This window comes from Camponotus floridanus, unplaced genomic scaffold (assembly GCF_003227725.1).
Source record: "Camponotus floridanus strain SB8 unplaced genomic scaffold, Cflo_v7.5 scaffold48, whole genome shotgun sequence".
Classification (NCBI taxonomy): Eukaryota; Metazoa; Arthropoda; class Insecta; order Hymenoptera; family Formicidae; genus Camponotus; species Camponotus floridanus.
The window spans coordinates 1071835-1088161 of NW_020229636.1; the positions used below are offsets into that span (position 1 = coordinate 1071835).

The 16327-nt window shown below is 39.4% G+C and overlaps 1 protein-coding gene across 1 annotated transcript in view; it reads left to right on the forward strand.

Moving 5' to 3' along the window:
• The first annotated feature begins 4908 nt into the window (after window positions 1–4908).
• Window positions 4909–16327, forward strand: part of LOC105258730 (headcase protein) — a 146264-nt gene continuing 134845 nt past the window's right edge. The window contains exon 1 of the mRNA XM_025412135.1: window positions 4909–6703. Coding sequence (XP_025267920.1) covers window positions 5937–6703 — 767 coding nt within the window. The 5' untranslated portion in view covers window positions 4909–5936. The remainder of the gene's footprint in view (window positions 6704–16327) is intronic.

Consider the following 16327-nt stretch of genomic DNA (forward strand, 5'->3'; position numbering starts at 1 on the left):
TACCGTCCTACTTCTTCCGACTCACCCTCGAAGAAGGGCGGATTTTTAATAGCGCGTCCCGGGTACCTCTTAATGCACGAATAGGACGGGGTATACGCGTGTTCTTTTCAGTGTGACATCTGGTTCTTTATATATCCAAACTCGTCTTTATATATACGTAAACTCGTCTGCCTGCAACCTCCCCCTCCGGTTCCGCTCTTCCCCATCGAGTATAGCGTCGTATGTACCGGCTTAAAGCCTCATTCACGGTCACCGTCCTAGAAACCCGAACCGATCAAAACAGCTTTTTCACGGGGAGCCCTCTCGAGAGAACGCTGGATTATCCTTTCTCGGGTACCCCATAGGCAGCGGCAACGGTCGGTTCCCTCGCGTCTAACCATCGACCGGCGAAATTCGGGAACCAACTGACCTGGATTTCCGCCGCGGCGGGATTCACTCAGCTCTTGTACAATATTTACACGAGCCGATACAAATGGCAAATTCCTCCACCACGCCGGCGAATCAAATTCGTCTCTCTGACGTCACGTACAATGTGCTCGAATGTGATATATAGTTCATTCCGGGCTTTTATTATTTATCATCATACTCTATTTACTGTAGGAAAGTTCACGCGTGAACGGAATATTCTCGATGTATTCATCCGCCGATTTACGAATTTGATTGTTTGTCTACGCTCTTGAAAAAAAAATTTCCGCGAAAAATGTATCGAATTTGTCAAACGTAAAATTCGGTTTCGTTTAGATCCATCGTGATAAAATATTTACCGCTTTATTTACACAAATCTCTCTTAAACAGAAAATAATTTTAAATAAATAATTTAATTATATAATTTTAGATGTAATAATAATTTATTTATAATAATAATCAAAGAATTTTTAACCATTATCGCTGAACAAAATGATGACAATGACGATTCCGACAAATTGATCTAAAATACAATCGCACTCTTGGATCAAGATAGCATAAAATTCCATATGACTAGTATCGAAAATTTTTACGTGCTATTTTTATCAACATCCGCAGTTTATGTCGCGTGCGAATTGGGCGATATCAAGTTTCTTTACAACTTTACGATCACCGATAAAATTATGCAACGTAATCTAATACGTATCTCGTTTCGCTTTGCCGTTGTGAAGCCGGTCCGAAACGTAGTTTCGGTCCAAAACACATGAGGTTATACTCGAATAAACAGAATCGACTCTTTATACGATTTATTCCATATGACTGAATTATGTGGGAATGCTAGAGAGATATTTAGCGTTTGAACTTCATATAATCTATGATGTTATACATATAAAATAAATATAGATGAGAATATACAAGTTTAATTTGTAATTGAGAAGCCACAAGAAAGTAAACAAAGTAAATATGTAAAGTATTTTAAAATACTTGTGTGTTCCTGTGAGTTTATTTATAAAATTTTAATATTAATTATAAAATTTTTCAGATGGCTATAATGTGTATAAAATTAACAATTATATGCAAATTATTTGTTTTCGCGAATCTTATTATATATTATCTTATTATATATTACCTGGATATTAAGTAAAACATAATATAGTATATTAAATGTAATAAAACAAAAAAAATCATTAATCTGTCAAAGTAATTTTTTTCAAAATATAAATATTTCTTATAAGTATCAATCTCTCTTCAGTTGCATCCTTGTTATTAATATATACATATTATAGCTTGTTTTTAAAATAATAACTTAGTAAAATCGAGCAGAATTTACAAAAGATTGATATCCGACATATATATTTTATTAAAGCAGAAATATATTGGCAAGTTTGATAAAGTATCAGCTACCAGAAAGAAAAATCGCTGATGCATACACTTTGTGATTATAAATATTTTATTCAGCACAATATATAATCATGAAAAAAATCTTTGAGTGTTGATGATATTCTCCTCTTTTATAGATAAGTCCAACGTTCGATAATTCGTAACATTTACATGTTAAATCAGAACGTTGTTTGTGCTCTTTCGCTGACACTTGTGATAACACACAACTCTGCGAGAGTGAATCGAAGAATGACGGAAAAAACATTTCTTCGATTTATCATCGATAAATTGCTTTAATAGCGTATTTATAGATATGAATTTCTTGACAAATACTAGATATAACTTCTAAGTATATTTTATCAATAAACACATGATATATTTTTATCTAGTTTTATATATATGCCTAATTATTATCATAACTACATAATTCTATCGAATAAAGACATCAACGAGAAATTCTCATTGGACTTTTGAAATTTAAAGCCGATGACATAGAAAATAATATCCAAGAAACGAGTTTATGGTAGTCTAACATAAGTTAAAATTTGCATTAAGAGATTTAGTCTGGCTCATCATGTCTTATACAAGTTTTTGTAATATGCAATTAACATAAATCGAAATTCTTGTGGAAAAGATTTTATTCGGATAAACATGATGAATTTCAGAAACTTGGATATGAGCTGAAATTTCCCGTGCATAAATACCTTTATTACAATCGTGAACGTAACATAATTGTTGAAAATCTCTCCTCGCATTCCGTCCAAGTCTCATCGAAGTTGGTAGGATGAAATCTGTAATAAAATGTTTGGATCATTATTTAATTTAAAAAATAAATTGCGAAAATGGGAAGAAAAATATATTAAAAATTATTTGATAACTTTACAATGAAATTTATTTGACAGAGAAAGAGGAAGAGAAGCATGCCAGTCAAAAGTTAATAAATACAATACATTTTTTGAGATTTATAAATTTAACATTACGTAATGCAATTTTAGTTTTTTAAAATATAAAATTAATAATTAATTTATGAAATAAAATAAAGATTTGCTGTAGAATACAATCTAAATCAGAATACAATCTAAATAGAATACAATCTAGTAGAATACAATCTAAATCATAAATATATCGGATTAACTTTTTTATTGTGACTAAATCACGAAAATTTTATATTGACACAAAAATTTTAAATTCATAGAGCAAATCTTTACTTTAATTCATAAATTAATTAGTAATTACATATTTTAAAAACATTTTGAGTAATGTTAAATTCACGAATCTCGAAACGTATTAGATTTATTAACTTTTAACGCAGCTGATTTGTCTAATTCCTCTTTAAATCATCAGCTGATTTTTTAAATATGACCATTTCATTTTTTGTATAGTATAGTTGCCCAGTACGATCCAGTTCTCACCTATACAGCACAGAATATTGCAGCAATATTGCGGCAATATTGCAATATTCTGTGCTGCATGGGCATAGATATTTATGGCATTTCGCGAATTTACGACGTACATTTTGCAGGGCTTAATGACACGTAGACATACAACAAAGAAAAAAACGGTGTATTAGATATTTTAATGGAAACTACTTGTAACTTCTGTTAATGCGTTCGCTATGAATGATTCACCGAAGCGAAGAACGTGAAATTATTCACGTACACCCGATCCGAGTTCGTGTGTACGTAAATAAACGGTTACATCACATATTGATAATGAAAATGATATAGTGAAGCATCGTAAAAACACGGAATAATGTAACAAGTGTAACTCGAGATTTCATAATTTTAGTTAACATATTAAAAGAGAGTGTACTGTATTTTTTTCGTGTATATGTGTGTGTGTGTGTGTGTATTAGTTTCAAAGAGAACAGCATGTTATTCGAAAAGCATACATTTTTTTAGTTTTCAGGTATCTCAAAAGAGATGAATCACAAATAAATTTGTATTTTGTAACTAAAATTGAAAATATTGAAATCAATATTGAATTTCACACCGTAATTGTATGCGTGTGATAACAAGACAGAAAAATAAACTAATGTTAAGAGGATATGAATAAGGTTAGAAAACATGTTTGATGAGTTAATTTCAACGTAATCATAAGTCAAAGTATAAAATCGATCGAATAAATATTAGTTAAACTTGACACTACTGAAAATTTTACACATTTAGCTCATTTTGTATTGAGATATCTTTTGAGAAATTAATGGAAAAGTACATCATTTACGTAGACTTCTTGTACGACACAGATACCAACAGTAATAATATTCAATAATAATAAATGTTTACGCTTAACCTCTGATACTCGCTAACGTTATCCAGTTTGTTTTGAATTCAAAACTATCGATGCTCAATAATTATTGACTACAGTCGATCGTATCGAAGAGAGATTAACCCAAGATAATAATTTCTTTTAAATTCCAAGAAAATCGATCGTAAATTAAAGATAACCTTAACGTAGGGAGAAAAAATGGCTTATATACTAACTCGATAATTGGCTTATTTCGTTTCGAAAGAAAAATACAACTCGCGATACATCACTTCGTATCTGTAATAGATGCGCGCGCGAGGAGGAGAGAGCGAAAGAGGGAAAGAGGAGAGAAAGATTCCGGGTATGAAACAAATACGAGACACAAATTCTGCCGTATCCTTCGTACGATTTCTCGCTAAATTCGCCCGGGCTGCTTCGTATCGCGGGACGTACACACACGCGCACACGCCCAATCTCGAATTATACTCGCTGTTTGGCCGGTCGACCGGCCGGGTTCGAAAAGTAAAGCGCGCGCGTATGTGCAGCGAGGCGCGCGCGCGCGCGCACGAGAGAGAGAGAGAGAGAGGGACGGCGAGGGAGAGAACGGGACGGAATCAACAAGGCACTATCGTGTCGCGCGACGGATGGAAGGAGACGGCGCACGAGAGAGAGAAGGCACGCGGGCGTAGAGGGTAGCGGCGACGCGGGAGCGAGAGAGACGGAGCGACGTCGCGACCGCGGAGCAGCAGGGACGCGACAACGGCGCGCATCGATTGGCGCGCTAGCCGTGACCCCCACCATGGTGCTTTCGCTTTCACCCAATGGGGCCTCACTTTCGCGCTCGCCCGCGCTCGGCGCCACGGCAGCCAACACGCTGTCGTCGCCGGCTTCTCTCAGTGACTGGTATACCCTACGTGCGAGCGAGCGTTTTTCCGTCGTGAGCTCGTCCGTCTCGTCGGGAGAGCAGCGAGAGAAAAAGGAGAACGGGAAAAGAAGAAAGAGAGAGAGAGAGAGAGAAAGAGACAGTGTAGGTGTTGTGTGTTGTAACGTATGTGCGTCCCTTCCTCGTAAGACCGTACACTCGCTCGTCAAGTGCGTTTATTCGAATCGTCGCGGCGGTTCGTCGTGAAACGCGACGCGCGCGCGCGCGTGCCCCCAGCATCGGAAATTGCGTCGCACGCCGGTGACGCTTACCGGCGCCGGTGACCCTGACATTCGAGAAGCCGGCAGCTGAGACACATTCGTCGTCTCGTGCGCGCAGAAGCAACATCGCGCTGTGTAATGCCAAATTGACGGTGAACGAACGAACGAACGCATTCGCGAGAGGAAGAGAGAGAGAGGAAAGAGAGAGAAGAAGCGCAGAAAAGGACAGTGATTCATAACATCGCCGAGTTATCGCGACGAGACTCCGCGTTTCCGGATTTTTCGCGATTTTTCGCGACTTTTCGCGGCGCGACGTGTCCCTAACACGTAGTGACCTTGACTTGGATGCGCCAGCGCGTCCACGGAGACTAGAGCAACGTCACGCCATATTCCGAGCAGGGTGTTTTCGAGGGGTGTGTTCGACCGACCGATCTCGTGGTGACGCGCAACAACGAATGACCTTGATTCCGAGAATAGGAGGCGCCTTGATTTCGTCGAGTCGAGCGAATCGGTCGGATCGATTTCCGCCCTTCCCCCGGTTTCTCTCTGTCGGTCGGGTCTCCGGTCGCGTGAGATGTAACCGAAAATGAAGAGATAGACGGGGAGAGTCGATCATCTCTCGCAACCAAGCGCGTCCGTCCATCGGTAACCGCCGACATCCTTCGTTCTTGGGACCCGCATCGCCGAGGCATCCGACAGACACGGCGTTCGAGAGACGCAGGGAGGAAAGGACACTCGAGCTCGGGCGACTCCTCGCATCCATGGCACCGCGGCGTCACGCCAACGGCGCCCACGGCGGCGGTGGCCTCCTGGAGAACGGGGGCGGCGCCGGTGGCGGAGGCATCAACGATCCCATGGACAATCTGCTGGGCAACCCGACCCAGACGACGCGGTGCTGCACCCCGACCGGCGAGTGCCTGCGCGGCGATACTCTCATTCGCCTCAACGCCCTTCACGACACGGTCAAGGTAACCTGCAACAACGACAACTGCCCGGTCGGCCAGTTTATGCACCGCGAGTGCTTCGACGCCTGGGAGCAGACGGTACTGACGTACCTCAAGAGCTGCGGCCGCGCGCGCAGCTGGTCCGAGCGTCAACGTCACCAGAACCTCTGGACCAAGAAGGGCTACGATCTCGCGTTCAAGGCCTGCGGCTGCCGCTGCGGCCGCGGCCACCTGAAGAAGGACCTCGACTGGCTGCCACCCGGCTTCGGCAACGTGGCCGGCCACCGCGCCGAGGAGAACGAGGCCAAGAAGAAGAAGCGACGCAACCGGCAGAACACCCGCCCGAGCCTGGCCGTGTCGGCCGGGCCGCCCAATCACGGCAATCACGTCGTCGCCGCCAACGGGCGCGGCACCAGCGAGGCTCAGATGATCGAGTCGGGCCGCGGCAGGGCCGGTTCCCTGTCGTCCAGCACCGGTTCCAGCTCGCCGCCGGCCACCAGCGAGCCGAGCGTCAGCCCGCTCCACCAACCGCAGGCCATCATGAAGAAGAAGAGCAAGGTCGACTTTTTCAGCGATCGCGCGAGGTGAGTCCTCTTGTCATTTGCGGAATTAATTATCGAGAAATAAGCTTTTTTTTCCTCGGGAGCACGGTTTATATTTATGACCCTCGCATTGAGATCGCTTTATCATGTTTTCGTAATAGGAGAGAAATACGAGAATTGCTCGCGGTTATCTAATATTTTTTTCTTTCTTTCGACAATGCGATATTTATGCAATGTATGTTTTATAAAATGTAAATTTGATAAATTCTCGAAAACCATGGTTTTCGATGCTCGAATTTTAATCGATAATAAAAAATGCTATAATAATCGATAATAAAAAATATATACATTTTTAATAATCGATACTAAAAAATATATACATTTTTATCAAACATACAAGAGTCTTCGATTCTTTAAATTTGCAATCGATGATAAAAATTATTGATAAGAAATCGAATAATATTCCTCGACGAAAATTTTGCATCGCGAGATAACGAGAGAGGATGCATCGAGGCTCGTTTCGCGCAAATCCTCGAGAGGAATCTCTATAAAAAGAGAAGCTGAATCTTCGGATAAGAATGATAAATGACAAGGGCCGTGTCGGGGAGTCGGTTTCCCGTCGGAACCTTCGTCGCGCGTCCTTGTGTAGGAGTACCTTCCGGAAAAGACGACACCTTAAAGCAGACGCGCGAGAAAATCGTAAGGGCGCTATTCGGGATTCTCGACGCAATGCATAAAACCGCGAAAGTATATAGAGAGATCGGAATGTAAGGAACACACGCGAGTTATTCTTGACGATATATCAATGTTTGTGACATAAAAACTGGGCGTGGCTATGTTAAGAAGAACCGAAGGTGAAGTATTTTTCCTCGGAATATTAAGCGGTTTTTTTTCCTTTTTTTGTAGAACACAGTGTTGTCCTTACAACTTCTCTCTTTTATAAACTTCGAAAAATTCGAAACCTCAGAATATTTCCTATTCACGAATAGACAGCCGTATAAAAATAAATCATATTCCGCTCTCCAGCACGAAGCAGCAAAACTGGATTCGATTTCAACTTGTAGCTACTCGGTTCTCTCTTACGCAATCACATTTCACCGAAAGACAGTTAATCCAGCCGTTTTCTTTATGTGTTTGTCGCGCTTACCGCGCGTTTTACGATCTCCAAATATTTAGATAAAAACGTCCCGCGCGATTTTTGTCGCGGCAGATGGTGTCCAAGTTATGGCGAGAAATTTTCGGAATATACTCTCGATTCTCGAAACTATCGGGATACAAGGCGGAAGCTTTAAAGAGACGAAAAAGGGAGGTTAAAGAGTCCCGACCGAAATTCCGTGTCGCCGTTTTGACATTTGACGCGTTGCACGCATTCGATCTTCCGCAAGATATATATGTCAAGATATCTCGCGAGATGACGAAACGAATAATACTCGACTTGGAAAAAAAGAGAGAAAAAAAATAAATCAAGTCCGATTCGTTGCCTGGTGAAATTCGATACCGGGGATTTTCCGAGAAGCCAGAAACGATGAATGCGTGCGCTAATAAGATATTACGAAACGCTGTTCGGGTTTTCTTAGAAGTAAAATCGATTCTCGATTTTCGTTGCTACGTGAAATTCGACACCGAGGATGGTTTTCGAAAGGCAGACACGCGACGCCGAGCTTTGCGCAAGTTTGACAGCGATCCCAATCGCCGGTTAATTCGCTCTACTGACTTTTAATATTAATCGTCGCTCGCTGGTTTCGTAAAAAGGGGCGAGGAACCGGTTCGTGTGCTCATCGAAGTTTTGAAATACGCTCGCGGATCGCGCAGCTCCGTTTTTCAAGACTTAACACGCGCGGAAAAAAATTTTCTCTCGAAGGAAAAAACTTTTATTACAGATAAAAAGTTTGCGAACATATAATTACTTAATTTGGAAAAACCGAGTTTGAAAAATATTCAGAATTAATCGGTTAATTAATTAATAATTAACTTTGTGCCTTCGAGAGAATTCATATCAATGCAACTTTTATTATATTAACGTGTAATTTATGATATGAAATTTGATACTCGTCTTAAATTTGACAAATTTTTTGCAAGATGATATTTTGCGACATAAGTAGCGTATCTGTCGAAATTTTAATAAAAAATGTGCAATAAATCAGAAATACAATCTATAAGAATAATGTTTAGATAAGACACATAAAACGTACACAGATAAAAATGTATACTGCATTCAAGTAAATATTATTTATTTTAAGTATATCCGCAAATATATCATAAGTTCACCACAAGCATTAAATTTAATAGAATATATTCTGAATTTTAGTAAGTGCAGTATTTTAGTCAAGAATATTAAATTAAAAGAAAAATTTGGTTTGCTTACTACAAAAGTTGACGTAAAATAAGTTTGATTTTTCTTTGATACAACTTTACAATATTCTGGAAGAGAAAATAAATTCTTTTTTTGAGTACATGATAATGAGATTTTCTAACTTGTGATGAGTATATTTTAAGATTATTATCAAGAATATATTCTTTGTTGAAGAAAACTATTGCTTAAAAAAAAAAAAATAAACTGAGTAATCGCTTTTCTTGGCAGTAGAACGATATTTTTTTCTGTGTAGGCTTCTATTTTGTAGGAGATAAATTGGCAAATTATAATTTCTCGTTAATGCAACGATTTATATCGTATATATATATTTCTACGAAAGAAATAACGAGAGAAAACGAAGTCGATCGCCGCTTGTCGTAAAGCGACTTAGACGGGCTTTCAAGAGGACATGAATGAACGCCGCTGGTCCGTTTTCTTCTCGGCAGCGGGCGTCGCTACACAAGCGTGTATAGATATACGTGTGCATTGTCGGCCGTGTGTATAGTTGCTCTAGACCTCCGGTAAAGAGCGAGAAGACGAAGGGCAACGAGAGAGCACCACGACGATTACGACAGCGCTCCACCCATAGTACGCTCACGCTCCTCGTGTGGTGTGCATCCTATATATAGATGGCAGCCTTGGAAACCTGTCCTATTTCTGTTTATGTTCCTTCAGTTCGACGGGTCGGGAACCCTCATGGGCCTCCTTCGGTCGCCGTTGAACGCGTTGAATTTTTCCAGACTTCTGACCTCAGCTGTCTATTTGCTCGATTAAGAGTTCGCTCGCGATGAATGCGCAATATTCTTGTTAAGACTTTGTATAATGTAGGCAAACATGGCAGAGAAAAATGCAAAAACACAGCATGAAAAGCATGTTTTTTTTTTCTAATTTTTTAGAAAATTTTTACTCAACAATGACTTTGTAAAAAAGTTATTTCTAATCTCCTTGCTTTTTTAATGCAAATTTATTTCTGATTTGCTTTTTTTAATGCGAATTTAATACAGTAAGTTGCATCAAGCTTCACAAAGATATTAAATCTGTAATATTTAAATATAAAATTATGTGGCCTCTCAAATATTTTTTACAATTCTCGTGAATTCAATTAACATTCAATTTAAATTCCTTATTATTAGCAGCACACATAATACGACTTAATGCCACTTCTGATGCGACAGCCTATTGTCAGGAATTTTTCAAACACTAATAAATAATTCATTATTATTGCGAGAAGCATTAATATCTGATATTCAAATCGTGTATTTTGCTCGATTACAATGATCAGCAGCAATTGTGGATTTTGCGTAGTTCGATTTCATTTTCGTTCCGATCGCATCGGGGCGGGATATGTCGAGGCGAGTGCACGTGCACCAAGATGCAACGGCGAGTTTAGATCGCTCGCGCGCGAGTCGCACGTTCGGGTTTGTGTGCGTGTGTAACCGCGTGATTGCTAACGTTGGTCGACGAGAAGAAGCAACGGTAGGCGAGGGAGAGAAGGGGCGGAGGACGCTTGTAACCTTGACCGTGGCCACCTTCTCAGGGCCACCGAGCGAGGAGGAGCCTGAACGCTCTAGCAGCTTCCAAGGCCAACTGCATGGAATCACGCTACCATGCATTTAAAGAGGCAGAGAAACGTTGAGAGGATGCCACTAAAAACCGGCGCTCGGTTACATTCGTGTTCCTTTGGCGTCATCGAAAAAAATCTCCGCCAGCCCCTGCGCGTTCGGCTACATCAGACGGCTTGTATGGATTCCCTCGAGTATTTCCCTCGGCATCTAGCTTACGCATTTTCTTTTTTCCGTGGTTGAGATTTTTTTAATTGATGCCATCTGTCCCTCTTTTCTTTGTACATACATTTTTTACGATTCAAACGAGTTTTATGATTCATCTATAGTGTACAGAAAGAAACTCTGCGAGAGATTTATATTTTAAGAAATATTATATATTCAGAATAATTATATATTAAGAATATTTTAATATTATATATTAAGAATAATTTATATTTTACTGTAATTTCTTAATATATGATATTTATTAAAATATAAATTATTTTCTCTCTTAGAGAATTTTTATTATTATTATTATTAAGTTAAATTTTGCGAGGAGAAATCTTTCTGCAAATAGTATTAAGTGCAACATTTGTTGGGCAACAATTTCTTACATTTGATATTTCGATAAAGCGTTCGTTTGCATTTAAAAATATGAAAGCAGATTATGGCGTATCGATGCAATCTCGGCAACATTTAACGCTCTTGTTTCCAATATAATTGCGTCGTTATCGCGGAGGCGTAAAGTTTAGCGAGCGCATAAATTTTCCGCGCGAATTTTCTTTGTTCCGGAGACTACTGTCCTCCTGACACATTCACCGCGTTTCATATTCTTCAATTACAAGAAGGAATTACGGACAATGTGTAAAGGTCAAGGTGCATTTGCTCGGTACGGAGCTTAATTGAAATTTTTATCGGTGCTACAATAGCAAATATGAGGTCATCTTTATTTTAAAAATCTTGCATCCTGTTCTCGTAAAAAGGGATCTCATCGAGCAGAGATACGATATCGCGAGCGCACGGACGTTGATTGCGAATTCTCAGGATCGTTATGAATATAACGCGGCGCATAAGCGAAAGAACAGGAACGTATTTCTCTTCCCGTTTATTGCGCAATATCAGGATACTATCCCCGGGAATGCGTTCCGCCAATTTATAAGCGTTCACATACACGATAATGGTTTTCCCCTGGGTCCCGGCTTTTTGGTTTCCCGTCTTCTCGCTACCTTTGCACCATTACGGATTATTATATCTTTGAAATGACCGGCGCGCGGTATCTATAAATTCCTGCCGTTGCTGATGCGCGACGAGCAACGGTAATAGAGAAAAGATTCGGATTTTAACCGAGAATAAATCGCGAGAGAAACGTTCCACGGCTATTCGTAGACATTTACTTCCCTCGAAAAGTATCCCGCAAATATTTTCTCGCGCGACATCTTTCATGTGTAAATATTTATCGGGGGGCGTATTATCGGCCAGTTTTTTTGCGGCTTTATAAATTTCATCTGTATTTTGCTTCTCTTTGTCGCGAGCCAGTCTAGATGTAACAGAGATGCATGAACACTCGTAAACTATTAAAAAGGTCGTAAGGGATCTAATATTTCGCGTCTCCCCTCCTCGTAATAATCTAATGGCTTTTATATTTAAACGAATAAACCATAAGCGTATAAATTGTAGAGAGGCACATCTATTGCCAAGAGAAAAATTTAAGGATGTTTACAAATAAATTAAATATTCAGATTGATTTTCTAAATGTGAAAAAAAAAATTAAAATTGTAGATACCTTTGTACAGGCATTTTTCGAATTAGTTTCAATCTGATTTGCGTGCACTCGTGTATAGTTATTTTCTATTTCTCGCACTTGGATAATGCGAAGTTTCTCTGACAAAGCGTGCATTGAATTTACGAGTTTTTGTAACGCGTTGCGGAAAAAATTGCCGGGAAATAATATCACAAATTTATACGCTACGTATTCATCTCGCGGACGCGTATTCTTTCTCGAGAACGTCAGATAGAGTCTAGGTTTACCAGATAACGATAAGGTATCTTAAATTGCGTCCGTCGCAGTTAAATCGGGATAGCGAATACGGGATTGTACTTCTCGGAAAAGCGTGTAGCCGATAATTTTTAGATAATTCTCCTTCCTTGGGCGCGCTATGTCAAGTTACTCGTTACGCCTTTGCGCCTTTATTCTTTTCGGCATTCATGCGGGAACATATTTGCTCGACACGAGATAGACGCTAATCGCGATTGCGTTCTCGTTGTCGGAGATTTCGTTAAAATTCAAGTGCGTTCGGAACGAATTATCTCGTGATACGCGAGAAAATTTACATTTCAGATTGTCGAGCAAATTAGTTCCATTATATTATTTGTATCATTCGAAAGTGAGTCGGACAGGCGAAGAGATAGTCAAATTGCAGAGTTGTTGATCGCATGTGCGTGATCGTGATTAATCTATCTATAATTGCAAGCTTGGAGCGGACGCGTATGGATTAACGCTCTCGCGCAGCCGATTGCGTTCCGCAAACGAATTGCCTCTCCTCTCTCTCTCTCTCTCTCTTTCTCTCTCTATCTCTGTTCGCGTCGCGCTTATATACATTACGAACGCTGATAATCGCCTACACGATCACGTCCGTGCAATTTATAGCGATATATCACACGTATCGATATCAATAAGCATCGTTACGTCGACTGGCGTAAAACCGGGAAAACGTGTATCCGTAGAAAGATTTGGTGCATGACACCAGCGATCTGTCAGATTTTTCAAATTCAGCCTTGTGTTTAACAACGTTAAATACGACCATTCTCATTCTTCTAATTATATATCGATATAATACAAAGTATTATATTGCATTTTCTCTCTCGTAATCTGTCATGAATATAAGTTGAACGAATATTAAGGATGTTTTGTACAATCCCAGCAAAAAGTAGCTGAAAATCAATATTGACGAATATCCACTTTTGGTATGTTTTGAGTATGAGAAATTGTGTGCAGAGATGTATTTTTTAATATTTATTGCGTTTTTATTGAAATATTCCGAATTTGTTAATCGAAATGATTAACTTTTGGCAGAGAATTTCGCCTTGTGACAGATACATGACTAACTTCATTGAATTATATTTAATATCTTTTTAACCAGTCATTACTTGTATAATATTATTTGACCAAATATTTCCTCTGTATCTAAACTTTTGCAAATTTTAAACAAATTCTGAATATTATTTCCATGTGTTTTTGTCATTTGAATCGACATGATTATACGTTTCCCATAAGAACACATGTTAATATTCGGTGCAAATTAAAATCCTTATAACTTGTGAACGCTTTAGTGAATCGATTGAAAAATTGTACCGAAGATTCTAAACATATGTAAGGACATTCTATACAATTTTCATTGAATTCTCAATATTTGGAAAATAGGAATAAAACATCCTTAAAGCGGCGAGGTCTCTTTAACGTATTTTTTAACACAATGCCATTGTTGATTTATGTCGAATAAAGTGCTTGTGCAAGAAAAAGCGCCATTTGCGCTCGTAATCGCATCCGCCTGCAGCGGAGACATCTCCTGTAAAGAATCGTGAAGTAATGGTAGAAGTAAGCCGGCAGCAGGGGAATCGAGAGAGAGGAGCAACGAGTTTGGGGATTGACCCTGAACCCCGACCCTGAGGCCGAGAACGCTCCAAGGATGCCTTAAAGATGACGGGGCGAGATGTTCTTCCCTCTCGCGCGTGTTTCTTTTTGAAAAGGTGGAAGTTGCTCTTAATTAAATTCCCTCCGAGGGGATACGCTCTCTCGTTCCCGCTTCGTCGACAAATCCAACAGAATTCTCGCGTTATTATCGGTCGCGTTTTTTTTCCCCTCTTCCCAAATAAGACATTCCGCGCACAGCAGCGGGGCCGTGGATGTTCCAATTAAAGAAAGGCAGCGTGACTAATGAGAGGTATCAAAGTAATATCGATATTCCGGAAATATAGATGTATAATTGGCTGAAAACATCGATCCTTTAGTAATATCTTAATAACTTTTTTATATTAATTTTCTTTCTTCTCTTAAGGTTCCCACGTTACGTCCCTTTCAACAAATTTAATATTTTAATTAATACGAATAAAGATATGAAAACAAATATTTCTCAGAGATGCGTCCTTTATAAATTCTCGATGGAGAAAAATCGTTGAGGAATTCTCGAATATTGCTCGATATTACGAAAAGTTTTGTCATCTCCAACTGCAAGCGACAGTTGTACCGCGTGAGATGAAAGGACGTCCTTTCTATCCTATCTTCATTTTTGCAGATAGCGCGCAAGTAATTTCCGCACGATGCGCGTTGAAATGACTTTTTTGTTAAACGAAGGTACGTTGTGTGTCTTTCACCATTCTAGCATGGATGGAAGAAGAAGGCGAGTTTATAAAGGGATTAGACTTCATTACGTCTAACACCCGCGGTGGACCACCGCGAAGCTGAAACTTTTATCCCTCCCTCGGCGTAGGACGTTAATAATAATACCAATTTATTAAAAGCGCATGTTTCGTTAAACAGCCTCTGTCCGAGCTCGGCGGGAAAAAGTCGATGTAAAAAAAGAGAAGCGAAATAAAATTTAAGGATTCTCCTCGCTTACAATCGTCGACATTGCATTTGGTATTCATAGCGATATTTATCGCTACAGGAAGTTAAACAGAGCATTTGTAAAATTTCAAGTGACGTAATGTGCGGAATGTTTTTTCCGGCACGCGAGATAATCGATGCGAAGGTCGGGGTGATAATGAACCCAGTCAACGATTCTCAAGTAAGGCTTCGTGACAAGGCCTGGTAATTACGAGCCAAAAAAATTAATTCCGTTTCGCATTCAACTCTCGGATGAGCGGGAGGCGCCAAACGGCCTTCACACGTTGACCTAAACACACGCGTTTTACGCGCGCGCTCACGTTTGCACGCACGCGCGTACACGGCATTCGTCGCATTCGTAACGAGCTGTTTGCCAAATTCATGCAAATATGCGTTGGATCGCGCGAGACGAGTGGGGGCGAGAGAGGGGGAGAAGAACGCGCCCGACTGCTGGTGTATGTCATTAACATTCATGAACTGCAGCCGAGTCATTCTATCCTCTTTCTTTCCTCTTTGTATTTCTTCCGTTTTGTCTCCTCGCACGGTTTCCTACTTCGTGCGTTTCGGCGCAGTTTTTCGCGAAGGCGAAATTTTATCGCGTCGACGAGCTCGCTCGCACGTTCAAAGCCCGCAGTAAGATCGCCATGAATACAAATTGCGTTAAAAAAATCAAGGTTATACTTTAGATGCAATATAACTTTTGAAGCATCACAATTTGTTACCGATCGTAAATGACGACGGTATAATTCTTTCTCTGTTTTGTATATAGTCTAAAAAAAAATCGATCTTGATGAAACTTATTTTAGATCGTATAAAAGAGTAAAGTGCACTGAGGAAAAAATTATCTTGAAATAAAAAAATTTTAGTTAACTAAGAAAGCTATTTATTCGGTAGGTACTAATCACGTATTTACTTTTATTCAAAACGTCTGTTTGCTTAAGTTAAGTATTTATTTACATATGTTTAAAAAAATATATATGCTTAAAAAATATAATTTTTAATTAAATATTTTTATTTTAATTTTACAAAATATTTATTAAAATGCATTTTTTATTCCCAAAAATTTTAAATTTTTTAATTTTAAAAAATAATATATTTAATTTAATAAATTACAGTATATATTTTACGAAAATAATATTTAAATATAAAAAATATAATAAATGAAA